The sequence below is a fragment of the Sander vitreus genome, chromosome 10 (assembly GCF_031162955.1).
Source record: "Sander vitreus isolate 19-12246 chromosome 10, sanVit1, whole genome shotgun sequence".
Lineage (NCBI taxonomy): Eukaryota > Metazoa > Chordata > Actinopteri > Perciformes > Percidae > Sander > Sander vitreus.
In genome coordinates this window covers 18,480,868-18,495,807 of record NC_135864.1, presented here as the reverse complement: position 1 = coordinate 18,495,807, position 14,940 = coordinate 18,480,868, and the positions used below count along the sequence as shown (strand labels likewise).

The following is a 14,940-nucleotide window of genomic DNA, read 5'->3' as shown; positions in this document are numbered from 1 at the left end:
TCTACTCCATTACATATATTGTATGTGGGAGAGTCAGGTTTTATCCACTTAATGCTATCACACTGAATAACTGCTACTGGCTGTCCTCTAGCTTCCTAGCTTCCTCTCAAAGCCTCCTGGTATGACTCCTTGGAGAGCCTCCTTTAGACATTGTTGCATATTTCTGTTAGATTAAACAGATCTTCCCAGAGGGCACATAGCATATGTGGATATGATTGGCAAATTTGTATTTTACATTCTCTTCAGCCTTTTTTATTGAGTTTGTTGGCATTATCAGCAGCCTCTTGAAATATCTAATATTGTAATATATTACTGTCAATTTGAAAGCCCACCCAGGATTTGAGCCCACATTTTATTCTCATCCCCCTGATCAATAACCGTTCTATTGGAGTGGGCTTTTTAAAGTCTTTTTTCTTCATTCTATATGTGTTGTCAGGAGGTAACTCTTTGCAAACATCAAAAAGGAAACTAAAACTTGCTAAATGAATTGCAAGAAATTTCAAAAATGACAACACACAATATTATTACCCCATTTTGCATCATGATATATTTACCTATTTCTTGTTATGGCTCCACTCTAATTAGCACCCTCATTTATTGTGGAAATGTTGCTTCATTATTTGTGTATTAACAGCTCTGTCATAAGCTTTAAGGGTGTTGCTGTAACTTCTTGTACGGCAGTCAAAGTTTCTTTGATAAATAGATTACTTAAAGCCCCTTTAACATGTGGCATGTTGTGTGCTGTTGCTCTGTAAACAACAGGTTTTTTTCTATCCATAGTCATTCCTGAACTGAAAGTAGAGGTTGGCGCACATAAGCATACGGGAAGGCAGATGTGTGTCCCAGCGCCTGAGGAAACTATGTGCTGAGCGCTTCACAGTGGTGCCACATGGGAAAAAAATGGAGAGTATGAGGGTGAGACTGAGAGAGGAAGCTCCGCCAGGAAAGAAACCTTCTGCACTAAGTGGGTGGGAGATGAAACACAGCTTGTGAGAGCTACTATACGCACGTACGCACGTACGCACGCATGCACCATACGTACGCACACACGCATGTAAGCACGCACACACACACACACACAGATGAAAGAAAGACACATTTCTTCCTCATTAACAGGTGAGACAAGCTGCAGAACAAAAATGTAGGTGGATATGTTTCCAGGCAGGACTGAAATGATTGAGTGAACAGACAAAGCAGAGTGAAAGAGGGGAGTGGGGACATGCAGAGAAGCCAACTGGATGGCAATGTCACCAGATGCAGCTGACACACACACATATATATACATACACACACACACACACACACACACACACACACACACTGCACACTCCCAAATAACCATAGACACAAACAGAAATATGGCATTTATCAAAGTGGGCTCATTGTGTTTATGAGTCCATTATCTGGACTGTCTCCTCTACTTAATTGTGTGCTCACACACTTTGGGTCAATAATGCTCTGCGCCTTTGGCCAGAAAGAAAAGTACAATGATGTGTGTGTGTGTGTGTGTGTCTGTGTGTATGCGTCCAGTGCGTTTCGTTCAGGGACATTTGAGCAGTGTGTCACCAAAGCAGCATGAATGGCCTTGCCTCGCATACTACAAATGGTTCTTTTATGACTTCTGTTCCCTCTCTGGGGGATCAAAATGCTATAAAACAGCATGCAACTCTTAATAGAAAATAGCCTGTGGCCGGTCTGGCTCGCTGATGATTTAACACCAGTGATTTAGACCTTTAGTAGTGCTGCTGCACTCCTGTAAAGAGCAACACTGTCTCTGGGCGAAGCAAAGCCACTGATTTGATACCTGAGGTGGCATATGTGATTGCACAAGGGGGGGGGTTGGGAGTCTTGGCACAACGATTACTGAAAACAATGGAGAGGCACGATCACACTTGAACACACCATGAAGAGCAGTTACCTTTCTCTGGATCCCGGGAAGCAGAAGGGAGGTGGGAAAAATGAGGGAGGGAAGCGAGGAGGAAGATGTGAGTGTGGTGAAGGAAAAAGTAAGGACAGAATAAATTAGTTAAAGAAAAAAAGTAGGATGGGGAAAAAGGTAAAAATGGAAGTATCAGAAAATTGTATCACACCAAAAGATGAAAAGGGACAAGAAAACCGGGAGCAGGAAGGTGGAATAGAAAAACGAGGGGGAAAAAAACAAGAGAAACATTAATACACGTGACATACTGAGCCAGAAACAGACACAATGTGTCACAAAAGTGTGTGCGCACTGGAGCTCAGGTCTGTGTACTAGAGCTGGGCAATATATCAATATTATATCGATATCGTGATATGACACTAGATATCGTCTTAGATTTTGGATATCGTAATATGGCATAAGTGGTGTCTTTTCCTGGTTTTAAAGGCTGCATTACAGTAAAGTGATGTCATTTTCTGAACTTACCAGACTGTTGTAACTGTTCTATTATTTGCCTTTACCCACTTAGTCATTATATCCACATTACTGATGATTATTTATTAAAAAAAATCTCATTGTGTATATATTTTGTGAAAGCACCAATAGTCAACACTACAATATCGTTGCGGTATCGATATTGAGGTATTTGGTCAAAAATATTGCAATATTTGATTTTCTCCATATTGCCCAGCCCTACTGTGTACTTTTCATTTTAGTGGCTTAGTGTTCCACTATATTATGAAACAGCACAATTTTCCTGTTAGATGTGCCAACATACTCGCACACACACATCTTGTTGTTACTGCAGCTTTCCCTCCCCCTACTCCCCACTTTCCTCTACCTTTTCCTCTTCTCAATCTCTCTTTCATTCTCCCCGTTGCATTCACTCTTTAATCTTCCTCTCCCTCTCCTCAGCTCTCTCTCTTTTAACTCACTATCTTTTCTTACCACAACAGTAGAGGCCCAAAAAGAAAGAAAGATGCAACACAGAATGATTCATATCAACAGTGTAATTCATCACAGCCGCTTTATTCCATGTTATAGTCTGTGACGCTCTATTATAAGGAACACTAGAAAGTAGGCACAGGCTGGATGAACAGAGGGCTAATTCAAACATTGACTGCCTTTGATTCTTTGATGATCTGCTTAGGAAGACACAGTCTGTATGTGTGTGTGTGTGTGTGTCTGCACACATTAAAATGCATATCTTTCTCTCTGTGTTTGAATTTCATTCATGATTTTCTTTGCTCCGAGTCCATTTACTTGCCATTCTGCTTCCTTCTGCTCCATTTCTAATTCAGACTGCATGCCTCCTTCTCTGTCCGTCACTTGTGTGAAATTGGATTTCAGTGTCGAAATTCTGAATGGCTGCTCTCTATACATACGGTACCTCTGCAATGGACCTCTTTCTTCTATTTACACAAGTGTGAAAGTTGCAAAAGGCTTTATTACTGATGGACAAATCACATCACACCTGAATCAAACCCAGGACAGACTCTTACCTCCCACATCACACTGACCTTATTTGACTTTGACAGCACAAGACCGAGACTGAGTCAGCGTCAGCAACATCTGGAAATGTATCTGTTTCTCTCTGTTTTGTCCTTTCATCAACACTAAGCTGTGTGTTTTTTTTCATATACCTGAAAACTCAGCATTTCAAAAACAAGGAATATTAAGCTTTTGGAATACAATGACTTAAGCTTGGTCAGGCAGTGAAATTACAAAGCCATCTTTCTAACTTTGTCTATGAACACTTATTTAAAATGTAAATGAAGCTAATCACACAAACAGGTGTTGTCTTTAAGTTATTTTTTTTACTTTGTCAGATGAGTTCTCAGCCATAAAATGGCAATTTGATGAGTATTTCAGTGCAGCAGCGCAGGTAATACTGTTCACACTGCTTAACTGGTGGCATTTCTGAGTTGTGATCAAACCACTAGTTTAAAATCATTCAGTTGTCAGACAAACGTGTCTGTAAATGGAAGCGCAAGTGTGTGTGTTTGGCTGTAGTATAACACTATGATGATGGAGAACAAGAGCAGACAGAACCTCCTTCAGAACCTCACATACCTGAGAGATTTTTGACCAGCCACTAACTAAACTAAGTACAATTTTTAGAGTATTAAAAGCACTTTTAATTTTCATTTAAATCTTCAAATACATATTTTGCAATATTCTACTTCCTACTTTCCTCCAACTCCCTACAGTATGCTCCGATGCAAAATATGTAGTTGTTATATGGACTAAGTGGTAAATACTATTTATACTAATACTTCTTTTCATTTTAATTTTCTTTTTGCCTTCAAACACATAAACACATTTTGTCTAAAAGATTTGAATCAGCCTTAAGAAACCCTACATTCAGTGTGTAATGTGTGTTATCATAGAATATAAATTCAGCATAACAAGCTGTAAAATCTCCAGAAATATTACCAAGAACATGACCTCAGTACCCTGCTGACACCTGTTTACATATTGGCTGTTATGCAATCTTCTATGATTGCCAAGCAAATTAGGAAAAAAAAACAAATGTAGTAATTTTACTACTGATTTGAAACATTAGATCTTCAAGAAAACAACCTAAAAAGTAGAAGTGTGATCACTGGTTGCTTTTACACATAAACAGCTTTTTCATAAATAGGTGGCTTAGTGTGGGGACACAAAAGAGAGGAAAAAGAAGAGAGAAAGAGCTGTTGGCTTACTTTGAGGAGCAGTTATCCCCGACCTCAGTTAATGGAGGGTGTGACACATGGTAGAGAGAGACAGGCAGCCAATCAACAAACAACAGAAGATGAATGACACATACAGTAGACCTCAGAGATGGCAGGAAAGTGATGAGATAGATAGATAAAATGCAGAGAGAGGGGATTGATAAAGGCTAGAGAAGCCAAAATGAAAAGATGGGAGTGAAGCAAAGAGGAATGGCAACGAGGTGAGAGACTCACCAGGGGTTGAATGTCGGAGAGGAGGTGGAGGCACGAGATGAAAGGTATGAAAGCAGAGATGTGTTAAAGCAATACTCTCTCCACTCGTGTGTGTTCTTTCTCTGTGCTCCATACATTTCCAGAGCAGAATAATGGATGACTGACTCACTACTACCAATCTCTCTTTGATCCTGATGGCCGTGAGGCAGGCTCGCCTGGAGAGAATGCTTACAACTCAGAGATTAAATGAGTTCATGGGTGAAGATGTATGATGAACTGGGTTTGAGGAAGTCACACAGAACCGTCAGTGTCTGCAGCTCTGACATCACCCCGCCATCAGTAGTACAAACAGCACTGTGTGTAGTAGTAGCATTAGCATGTGTACACTTAAAGGAAAATTCCACCCTTGCATATTTAACCATGGTGTCAGGTTTTGCTATTCTTTTTTTTTGTGGTTAACACTTTTTTTTTTTTTTAAACAACATATAAAACATACAATTCAGGTTGTGATATTCAATGCATGATGCATTCCCACATTTCAGTTTAGATCCCTACACCTGAATTTTTTTTATCCGATTAATGCTGATGACAAATGCTGATGATAAATGTAAGAAGAAAAAAATCTATAACGCAAAACGCTGTAAAGCACGGATTCTGAGAATAGTTGTGAAATTGATGTCTTTGCCTCCATTATAATGGTTTTCTGCATGAAATAAGACTATTGATTGTTAGTATAAATGCAAGAAGGCTGCAACCAAAGCACTCATGTTTTAAAGTGATGGTTGATGAGCTGTGGCGACGAGCTGAAGTTAGGGGCCGTTTTAAAAGTGCATGCCAAATGGCCAGTTTACACTTAGTTTTTTCTTTTTGTTTTGAAGGTGGGGTTTAAATACAAATCATTCTTTATTATTTAACTCAAGGTGCATGGGTAAAATATGAATCATTTTTGTATATTTTGTGGGTAGCTAAACTGTGTGAAATAAGATACAGATTACAGCTTCATATTACACTCCACATGATGTCACATTGTTTATTTGACCAGTTATTCATAAAAATAAGAAAATTACAACAGTAAACAACTAAATAGGTCCACGAATGTTGGAACATCGGCAATAACTGCTTTGTGTTGAGTGAGTGTTGATAGTTTTGCAGTGCAAATGTAATGCTCAATAATTTAGACTATTTTCACTGATCATACTTTATAATTAAAATACAAGTAGTTTCGACCAACTTTATACAGAATTACTTGACTATGCATCTTCAGGTGCTAAAATAGCGTAATAAAACTTAAGTGGCCACAACTGCTGCAGTAAAAGAGGCTTTTGAAGAGGCAGTGAAAACAACACAAATGTAAGTAGTCCCCAGTCTGCTCTTCTTTCTTCTGCTCTGTAGCTTCCAGTATCGCGCAGCAGAGACTCGTCTCCTCTCCAAACCATCTGTCACGTGCGCACACACACAAACACACCGAGCACTGTGGCATCACACAGACTTCAATTATCAAACAGCTTTTCAGAGAGTGGCTGGGTAGTGCCTGGCTCTATGCTAATGGCCTTACATATGCTAATTGCACAGCCAGTTGCTGATTAGAAATGTCTGAGGAGGAAGTTCTTGTGACTTTCCTGTCAGCAGAACGTAGACGGGGAGAAAGGCAGGGCCAGGTGTTTGTACAGTGTGTGTGTGTATGTGTGTGTGTGTGTGTGTGTGTGTTTGTGTGTTTGTGTGTGTGTGTGCGTGCGTGCGTGCGTGCGTGCGTGCGTGCGTGTGTGCGTGCGTGCGTAAGGGGAAATATGTTCTACATATTGATTGTAACTGAACTGGTAACTCTATGATTATGGACAATGTTGTGACTTTGGCATCAGTCCAAAGTGGATGTAGATCTGATCCAGTTTCACAGTGAGATTTAACGCTGAACTGTGACAGGTATGTTAGAGCGGAGACAACAGCTGGATGGTGGTTTAGATGAAAGCCCTTTCATCACATTGTAAAGAGAATAAAAACACACCTTGCAGGGATGTATTTATATTTAGCAGCTGTTTACCTCCAAACATTCTCTTTTAAAAGGCTGGTTTTTCTTGCAACAGTTGTGTGAGACTCTTTGTTTTATAAGCTTACTTAAAAACATGATGTAGCGTTGAACGTACTCATTAAAGGAAAGCACTCTGTAATTTTTTTATGATGAAAAATATTATCAGTAGGAAGGCAATATGAACACATGAAGATGACAGCTATAAATATATTCATGAGAATTAAAAGAAGTAGTAAAAGAAAAATCCACCCTAAAGCTCCCTTTGCAAGTGCTGAAAAAGTGAACAGACATTTCTGCTGTCACAGCATACAAATGCATTTTTATTTCGACTAATTTAAATTTTGTTGATGGACCTTCCTAATCTACATGTATTCTGCATAAAAGTTCTCCACTTGCATTTGTCCAAACTTAATAAACATTGCAATACACTGCTGTGAGGAAAACGAGTGGTGAAAATTGTGTTTGCAGAAAACAGCGTATGTTGCTCATGACTGATGTTAATTGTAGTTTATTGTAATGTAATTTAGAATATGGGGATAAAAAAGCCCAATAAAACTCAGAGATAAAACTAGAGAGAAGGGATGCAAAGTAAACACTTTACAGAGCCATTAATAAGACTTTACAGAGCTGCTGACAGATATTGGCTTAGTTTTACAGTACTGCACTATTGATGCAATGTTAGTGTCCTCTAACTGGTTTTTACAGTCTTGTCATTAGCATGCTAAGATATCCAATATTCTAATTAGACGCTCACTAATACTGGATTTGTGAGGCCGATACCATATCGATATTTGAGAGTCTAAAGCACCTGGTCCCCTACATGCATGCATACACAAAGGTGTACTGAGGAACATTTTACAAGTGGAAACATAAACTTCAGTGAATGTCAGTGCTCTATTAATATTAAGTCTTTGTACCTAAATTACACTCCATGTTGAAATTCCTTCCTTCTCCCTTTTTTGTTTGGAGTTTTTCCTTTATGAATTGGGGGAATTAGACAGTGTCATATGTTGTACAGATTTCAAAGCCATCTGGCACCCCGCACCGTGACGAATGCCAGGGGGAGATTACTCGCCAGGGAAGCGAAAAAGAGAATTAAAACGACAACGCGACAGGCAAAGCAACAAGACCAAAGTTAATATTGGAGTGGCTAGAACAGCTGCGTGTAAACGATGGAGATACTAAGAGCTAATTTCGGGTTTGGCCACCGTAGCAGTTAAAACGCGATCGGAATGGGAGGGGCTAGAAAGTAATATTCAGTTGGTTGTCATATACAATTTCAATGCTAGATGGGAGAAATTCTTACACAATGTAGCTTTAACTTTCTGCAAATTAAACCAAATTACCAAAACCATATTTCCCAAAACTATTCCTTATCTAGTGAGGTGGCACACTGAGACATTTGTCCATGGAGCAGGACTTTGGAGTTAATTTGAATCTCAATATAACAACACCAGTAAAACCACAGATGCACTGGAGTACTTAAAGTCTGTGTGACAACTGAGCAGGGTAAACCCCTCTGCGACCTGGTGAATTAGTCATGGCCCACAGCCATTAGGCCTAATGTAGAATGCTTGTGCGTAATTAACTCTCTACACCGTAAACTTGTTTACAGCACCAAGATGAGCAGAAAAAATGAGCACCCAGGGCCAGAGGGCGTAGCGAAGGAGGAGAAGTGATATACATGATACACACTCCCTGTCTCTCTTCGTACACACACTCACAGGGAGACATACACAAACACTTAACACAATCATCAATATTGCCCAAGGCAGCAAAGAACTAGGACAGAATCAAGTCAAAATAAAAATAAAACTTGTCTACGGTTTATTAAGCAGCATACACAACACACAGAGCTGCCTGTGTGATTTCAGCAGACATTTGATTTTGTTTACAGCAAAAGCGATGCATCAGTTTGATTCATCCTCAGTGCCTCTGCATCATTTCTAAGAAAACGCACAGATTTACAAAGCTGATGGTGAAAATTGTGTTATACTAAACGGGAAAAACACACAACCCCAGTTTCTGTTCATGCAGCTTTGTGACCCAATTCCAAGCATTCGGTGTGGAAGAGGCAAATGAGAGAGGGAGGGGGCAACAAGCTGAAGAAGCACATACAGCACGCATGTGTCAACACTAGTCGTATGTCATTACATATTTAAGAGCAGAGATAGGTGGGTGGGTGAGTTGGAGAGACAGAGAGAGTGTGTGTGGGGAATGAGGGACGATGTCCTGCTGTTCTCTCTGCTCTTGATCATTTATACATCATACTGCTCTGGTGTGTGTGTGTGTGTGTGTGTGTGTGTGTGTGTGTGTGTGTGTGTGTGTGTGTGTGTGTGGGGGGGGGGTATGTGTGTGTCTGTAAGAGTGAGCGATAAAGACAGTGTGTCGGAGAGTGCAGGGATTTAGTGTCAAGTAAGTGTAGAGTTATGCCAATCCCTACTCACAGTGCAGTTGTGATCATATGCATGTAACCTAATTAGCTGCATGTGCCATACATCATTATGTTTCATGCACATAGCATACAATAATTAGCTGTCTCTCTCATTTTAAATACAGTGGATGTGCTGAATATTTTAAAGGGTCAGTTCACCCAATTTACCCAATTTACTTTTTTTTTTTCTTCTTCATATATTAACTTTTGAGCAAGTGATCCAAAAACAGACCTTGTTCTATATTCCTTTTTATAATGTCTTTAATACAGACACTGGCTTTATTTGAGTTGCTAAATTAAACGTTTTTGTTTGGGGAAAAACAATCTCATTACAAGGTCCGGTTAGTTGCTGTTCTAGAGCTTTCAATCATATCGTCATGATCTTCATCGGCTGGAGAGTTTGCCCAGCTGTCAAAATGTTTCAGTTTTGATTAAAGTTTCACAATATATTTCACAAAAAAATTAAAAGAAATCTGCCTGCAGTTGTCTTTTGAGTGGACCCCAGGAAAGAATAGTTGTTACATAACTGTAATAATTGTAATAACTGATAGGCGTCCTAAATAAAGTATTGGGACTCTTTTCCCTTTTACTAGTTTCAAGTGTTTACCTGAGTTGAATACACTTACTGGAAGTCTCTTTGGATAAAAGTGTCACCTGCATCTATTTGCAAATCATTTGTGAGAAAAGTGATAAATGCATGCTTCTAAATTCACTCTGTCAAAATAAATAATTTAAGTGAGATATTGACTTAGAAATAACTAAGAGGAGATTAATTTACTGCCCTACTGAAAACATAATATAAAACCTACATTGAGCACTTCAAACATGTATTGAAGTATTCAAATGTATTGATCTTAAACAGTCTGTAGCCACCTCTGCCGCCTGTAGTCTGAATAGATAGACAGGCTACAGGCAGACATCGACTGCGCCAGCGTCCTGCTGTGAACATCAGCATCACCTCACATCGCTGCTCGCCATGGCCCGGGACCAGCGAGGATTTTATCGGGAGGAGATTTATTGGCTGGTGGGGCAAGGGAGGGGATCTATAGGAGGAACAGGAGGAGTAATCTGTCAGGAAGACAGGGATTACAGCAGGTGTGCCTAACAATGCTAATGTAAGAGAGAGAGGGAAAGAAAGGGATGGTGAGAGTAAATGCAAGAAAGAAGGAAGAGATTTTCTTCTTGTCTTTTTGTTTGTGTGTGTGTGTGTGTGTGTGTGTGTGTGTGTGTGTGTGTGTGTGTGTGTGTGTGTGTGTGTGTGTGTGTGTGTGTGTGTGTGTGTGTGTGTGTGTGTGTGTGTGTGTGTGTGTGTGTTTGTGTGTGTTTGTGTGTCTGACTCACATATGACTCCGGGCTGGAGAGTGAGTGGGGACACAGCTCCAACCATAATGACCCTTTAGAGAACGAGGGTTTCTGGGAGGCTAGGTGGACATTTCCTGACACGAGGCGCGTGTATGTGTGTGGAGAATGTGGGAGTGAGCTGGCATGGAGGAGCGATGACTTGCAGGGAAAGAGAGAGGTCTGTGTGGGGCTCAAACCGGAGCAGGAATGGCGAGGAAAGGCCATCAATCACTCTGGCGTCTATCGAGTGGGTCTAGGTATTCGGGCCCCGTCCCTGTGGGCCGACAGAGGGGGCCTTGCATGTTAATTAAGGTTATAGGGGCCTTGACATCAGCAAATAAGCTGCGGCTCAACTGGGATGCTACAACCCAAGCATGCACATACAAACTCTCTTCATTGACATAAATGGAGGTGGACTAGAGTGTGTTCAGCCTTAAAATATTAATGGTACTGGAGGCTTGCGTGTCTCTTCTCTTCTCTTCTCTTCTCTTCTCTTCTCTTCTCTTCCTCTCCTCCCTCCTTTTCTACATGCCACGGCTGTCCACAGAAGGTCAGCAGTAGGGGGAAATAAGTGAGAGCTAGAGGGAATAAGCAAGCACTGCTGCCCACTAATGAATATCAATGAAATGTAGAATCAGTGTGTGTTTGTGTGCACTCTCACATCTGCTGATAAGCCATTAGTGAAGAAAGGTGACGATATTTTTGCTTTGATAGCTGGAAACACACACATAGACAACAGGGCTATACAGACACACTTTTAAAGGCATTCATCACAGTGGCATCAACTCTTAAAACACTAAAGTCTCAATCCTCATAAGTGTGACACGGCAAGGACAAGAAAACAAGCAGGACCTGCCCCCTAATGTCATAAATCTCTGCAAAACTCTGGCTTCTTGTTCTTCGCTTAGTTTCCCTGCTCATCCCTCATCCTCCTCCTCCTCGTTATGGGAGATACTTATGGAGAGAGAGAGGGAAATTCCACATATGCATACAGTGAAGGTATTTATTACGCACACGCGCGCGCGCACGCACACACACGCACGCACGCACGCACACACACACACACACACACACACCTTTACCTAGGTATGTAACCAAACTTCAAATTCAGAATGCAGCGCAAGATATGTCAAAAATAGTAATATTTTAAACCAAGTGCAATATCAAAGAGCTCCAAACAGCCGTGACACACACTTTGAAAAATCCCTGCAGCACATCTAGACTCTTTAATCCTGTTTTTCTCAATCTTCCCTTTGCTTACTTCATCTCTCTCTCTCTTCCTTTCTTTCTTTCACTCTTGTGCTTTTTCTTTCTTATCTGGCTCCCTGAAAGTCTCGCTCATGTCTCCCGGCTGCAAACCTGCCGCTGCTGCCAGCCTGCATCCATAAGCCTGACAGCTAGCCAGCCAGGGAGAGAGGGAGAGAGAGAAACAAAGTACACAGCTTGAAGTGAAACACACAGCAGGAGTCTGAGAAGTAAATAAGTGACAAAATAAAGGGGAAGCTAATGAATGAAAGTAGGGCTGGGATCTGTGCGTCGTGTCCTCTACACAAACAGAGCAGTTGGAAATCAGCAAAGGACAGAGACAGGTTGTAATGTTGGGATAGAAAGAGAGGCAGTAATGGATGACTATAAGTAAAGGAATGGATAGATGGATGGATGGGGAGAGCTAGAGGATTGAATGTATAAAAGATAGGGGTACTCACACAAGCAGACATGCTCGCCCCGTTACAGACGATTACTTCCTTGCCTCGTTAGCACCAAAACCACGGTGACATTGCTACAGCCCTGTCGCCGCGGTACCCAGGGGTAAATCTCTTCACGTCTGCCTCCTCTCTTCTTCTTCTTTTTTTTAATCCTCTAGGGCTCCTTTTCCCCTTCTCCTGTCCCTTTTTCCTTCCCCCTCTCCTCCTCCTCCTTCTCCTCTAACCTCTGCACACCTTTTCTCTCCCTATCTTCCTCTACAGTCGGATTTCTTTGCTTTGCTCGCCTGGTCCGAAGAGCCTCCTGCAAAGTCCTGCCGTGTCCTGCTCAGGGAAGCATGCACTGCCTCCTTCTCCCTCACTGGCTCTCCATCGCTCTGTACTCTGCACTCTCCCTGTTTGTTTGGAGTATATTTTCCTCTTCCTCAGTTGCTGCTATCTTTGTCTCTCCCTCTCTTGTCTTACTGAAACTGAAAAAAGGGAAGGCTATCCCCGCTAAAGTGCAACGATGTGACAAACAAAGAGAGGCAGAAAGAAAAAGAGGCAAAGCTGTGCAGCCAATGGCGTAAGAGGGAGGCAGAAAGAGCGCTGGAGACAAAGAGTGGAAATAGCACAAGAGCATTACAGACAGAAAGAGGGGATGGAGAAGAGGGGGAAAACACAGACACACCCGCCCATTCACCATCACACACATACAAACAGAGTGCTCCAGATAAAGACCTATGACTTCATCAATTCAAGCCCATGTGCAGTCACACACACATACATGCAAACGTGTACGCGCACACATGAGTATGCACAGAGACGGACTTGCTGAGTGCTCCAAATATAGCCTCATGACTTCATCGAGGAGCTAACCCCCTCTCGTCCCAGCCCGCTTAAAAGAAAGGGGGACTCATTCATATTGAATCAAGCTGAAGGAGAGAGAGATAGAGAACATTCAGGACAAGACTGGGAATATTCCTCAAATAGATGGGTAGAGAAAGAGACAGGAGACGGAGAGAGAAATGGAAGGAGAGAGCACAGGGAGCTTTACTTTGAGGTACCCTCCATTCATTCATTCAGACAGGTCCGTCTGCCACAGCTCAGCACACTACTTCTGTGTTTCTCAAGCCAGTCAAACACTAGATAGCATGAAGGAGTATGTGGACTAACTACACACTGTGATTGTTGAACATCTCAAACCAAAACCGTGGGCATTTATGCGTTGCTATAACAGCCTCAACTCCACAAATCTTTCCACAAGATTTATAAACCATGGCTGCAGAGATTTGCTCCCATTCAGAGGTGTTAAGTCAATGTGCCAGTTCATCCCCAAAGGTGTTGGATGGGGTCGAGGTCAAGGCTCTTCTCAGACAAGTCAAGTTCTTCCACACTAAATTATGTTTTTATTAGATATTTTTAGTTTAGTTTGTTATTATTATTTCTTCTTCCCCAAACTGTTGCCACAAAATTGGAAGAACACTGTTGTCTAAAATATTATTGTATGCTGTATTGCTTGAAATTTCCTTAATTGAAACTAAGTTTCAATTGCAGTGTAGTCAGTTGCACTATAGAATCTTTGGATGCACAGACTTTGAGTACAGTGCACTCTAGTGGCAGAACTAATTCAACCTTCATATGTTCTTTCTCTCTGTTTATCTTACACACACACACACACACACACACACACACACACACACACACACAAAGCAATTTACTGCATATACGGAAAGTGGGAAAGTACGTTGTGGTTTCAGAGCTTCAAATATCTTCTAAGTCACACACACTCCCAGCCAGGATGGAAGTATAATACATCCACGATCATGAGCCTGAAACCAACCAGAAGACTGCAGACTGCAGATTTTAAAGTGCTGCTGTGGGGAGAGGATGAAGAGAGAGTGGAAGCTGTAATGCTGTGAGAGAAAGAAGGATAAGAGGGAGCGTTAGCCTGGGCCGACCCTCATCCCTTCCCTCCACTACACGCTTTATCCATTACCACTGAGAGAGACAGCCACTGAACGTTTCTCAATCCTCTGAGACACCCGCCCCCCCTCCACACACACACACACACACACACACACACACACACACACACACACACACACACACACACACACACACACACACACACACACACACACAGAATAACAGCTACTGTTGTGGTAGTGTTGTTGATGAGGGAAGGAGAGAAGAAGAGTGGGATGGTGCATCCCACAGCATCCCTCTGTGTGGGAAAGAGACTACAGTGGCACAAGAAGAAAGACAGAAATAAGAGCTATGTAGACACAGAGAAGAGAGACATAAGCTAAAAAACTCTTATGTCTCTCAAACTCCATTTTCACCCAATTACTTAGCAGTCAATTACACATATCAGGATCAGACAGCTATTTTGGACTACAAACCTCCACCACTTTTTTCATTTGTATGGTCATCGTGTGAATCTCCCAAAGTCTCTTTAGTATGGAGAAGATTTTCACAAGGCTTCTATACTGTTGTCAGGATGTTGTGTGTATGCTTGTATGCATATACGCAAAATAACATGCCTGATAAATATTACATCTATGCATGTATATTACATCAGCACTAATGTTTCCAGATGTGTAAAGGCT

At 41.5% G+C, this 14,940-nt stretch overlaps 1 protein-coding gene across 4 annotated transcripts in view; it reads right to left on the bottom strand.

Annotated features, from left to right (window-relative positions):
- apbb2a (amyloid beta (A4) precursor protein-binding, family B, member 2a) overlaps positions 1-14,940 on the bottom strand; it is a 40,002-nt gene that overhangs the window by 14,235 nt on the left and 10,827 nt on the right. The window contains exon 9 of one of the 4 annotated variants that reach the window (XM_078260670.1): positions 8,676-10,348. The exons of the other annotated variants lie outside the window; for them this stretch is intronic. Coding sequence (XP_078116796.1) covers positions 10,111-10,348 — 238 coding nt within the window. The 3' untranslated portion in view covers positions 8,676-10,110. Of the gene's footprint in view, positions 1-8,675; positions 10,349-14,940 lie in introns of those variants that run through there. 4 annotated transcript variants of the gene reach the window in all.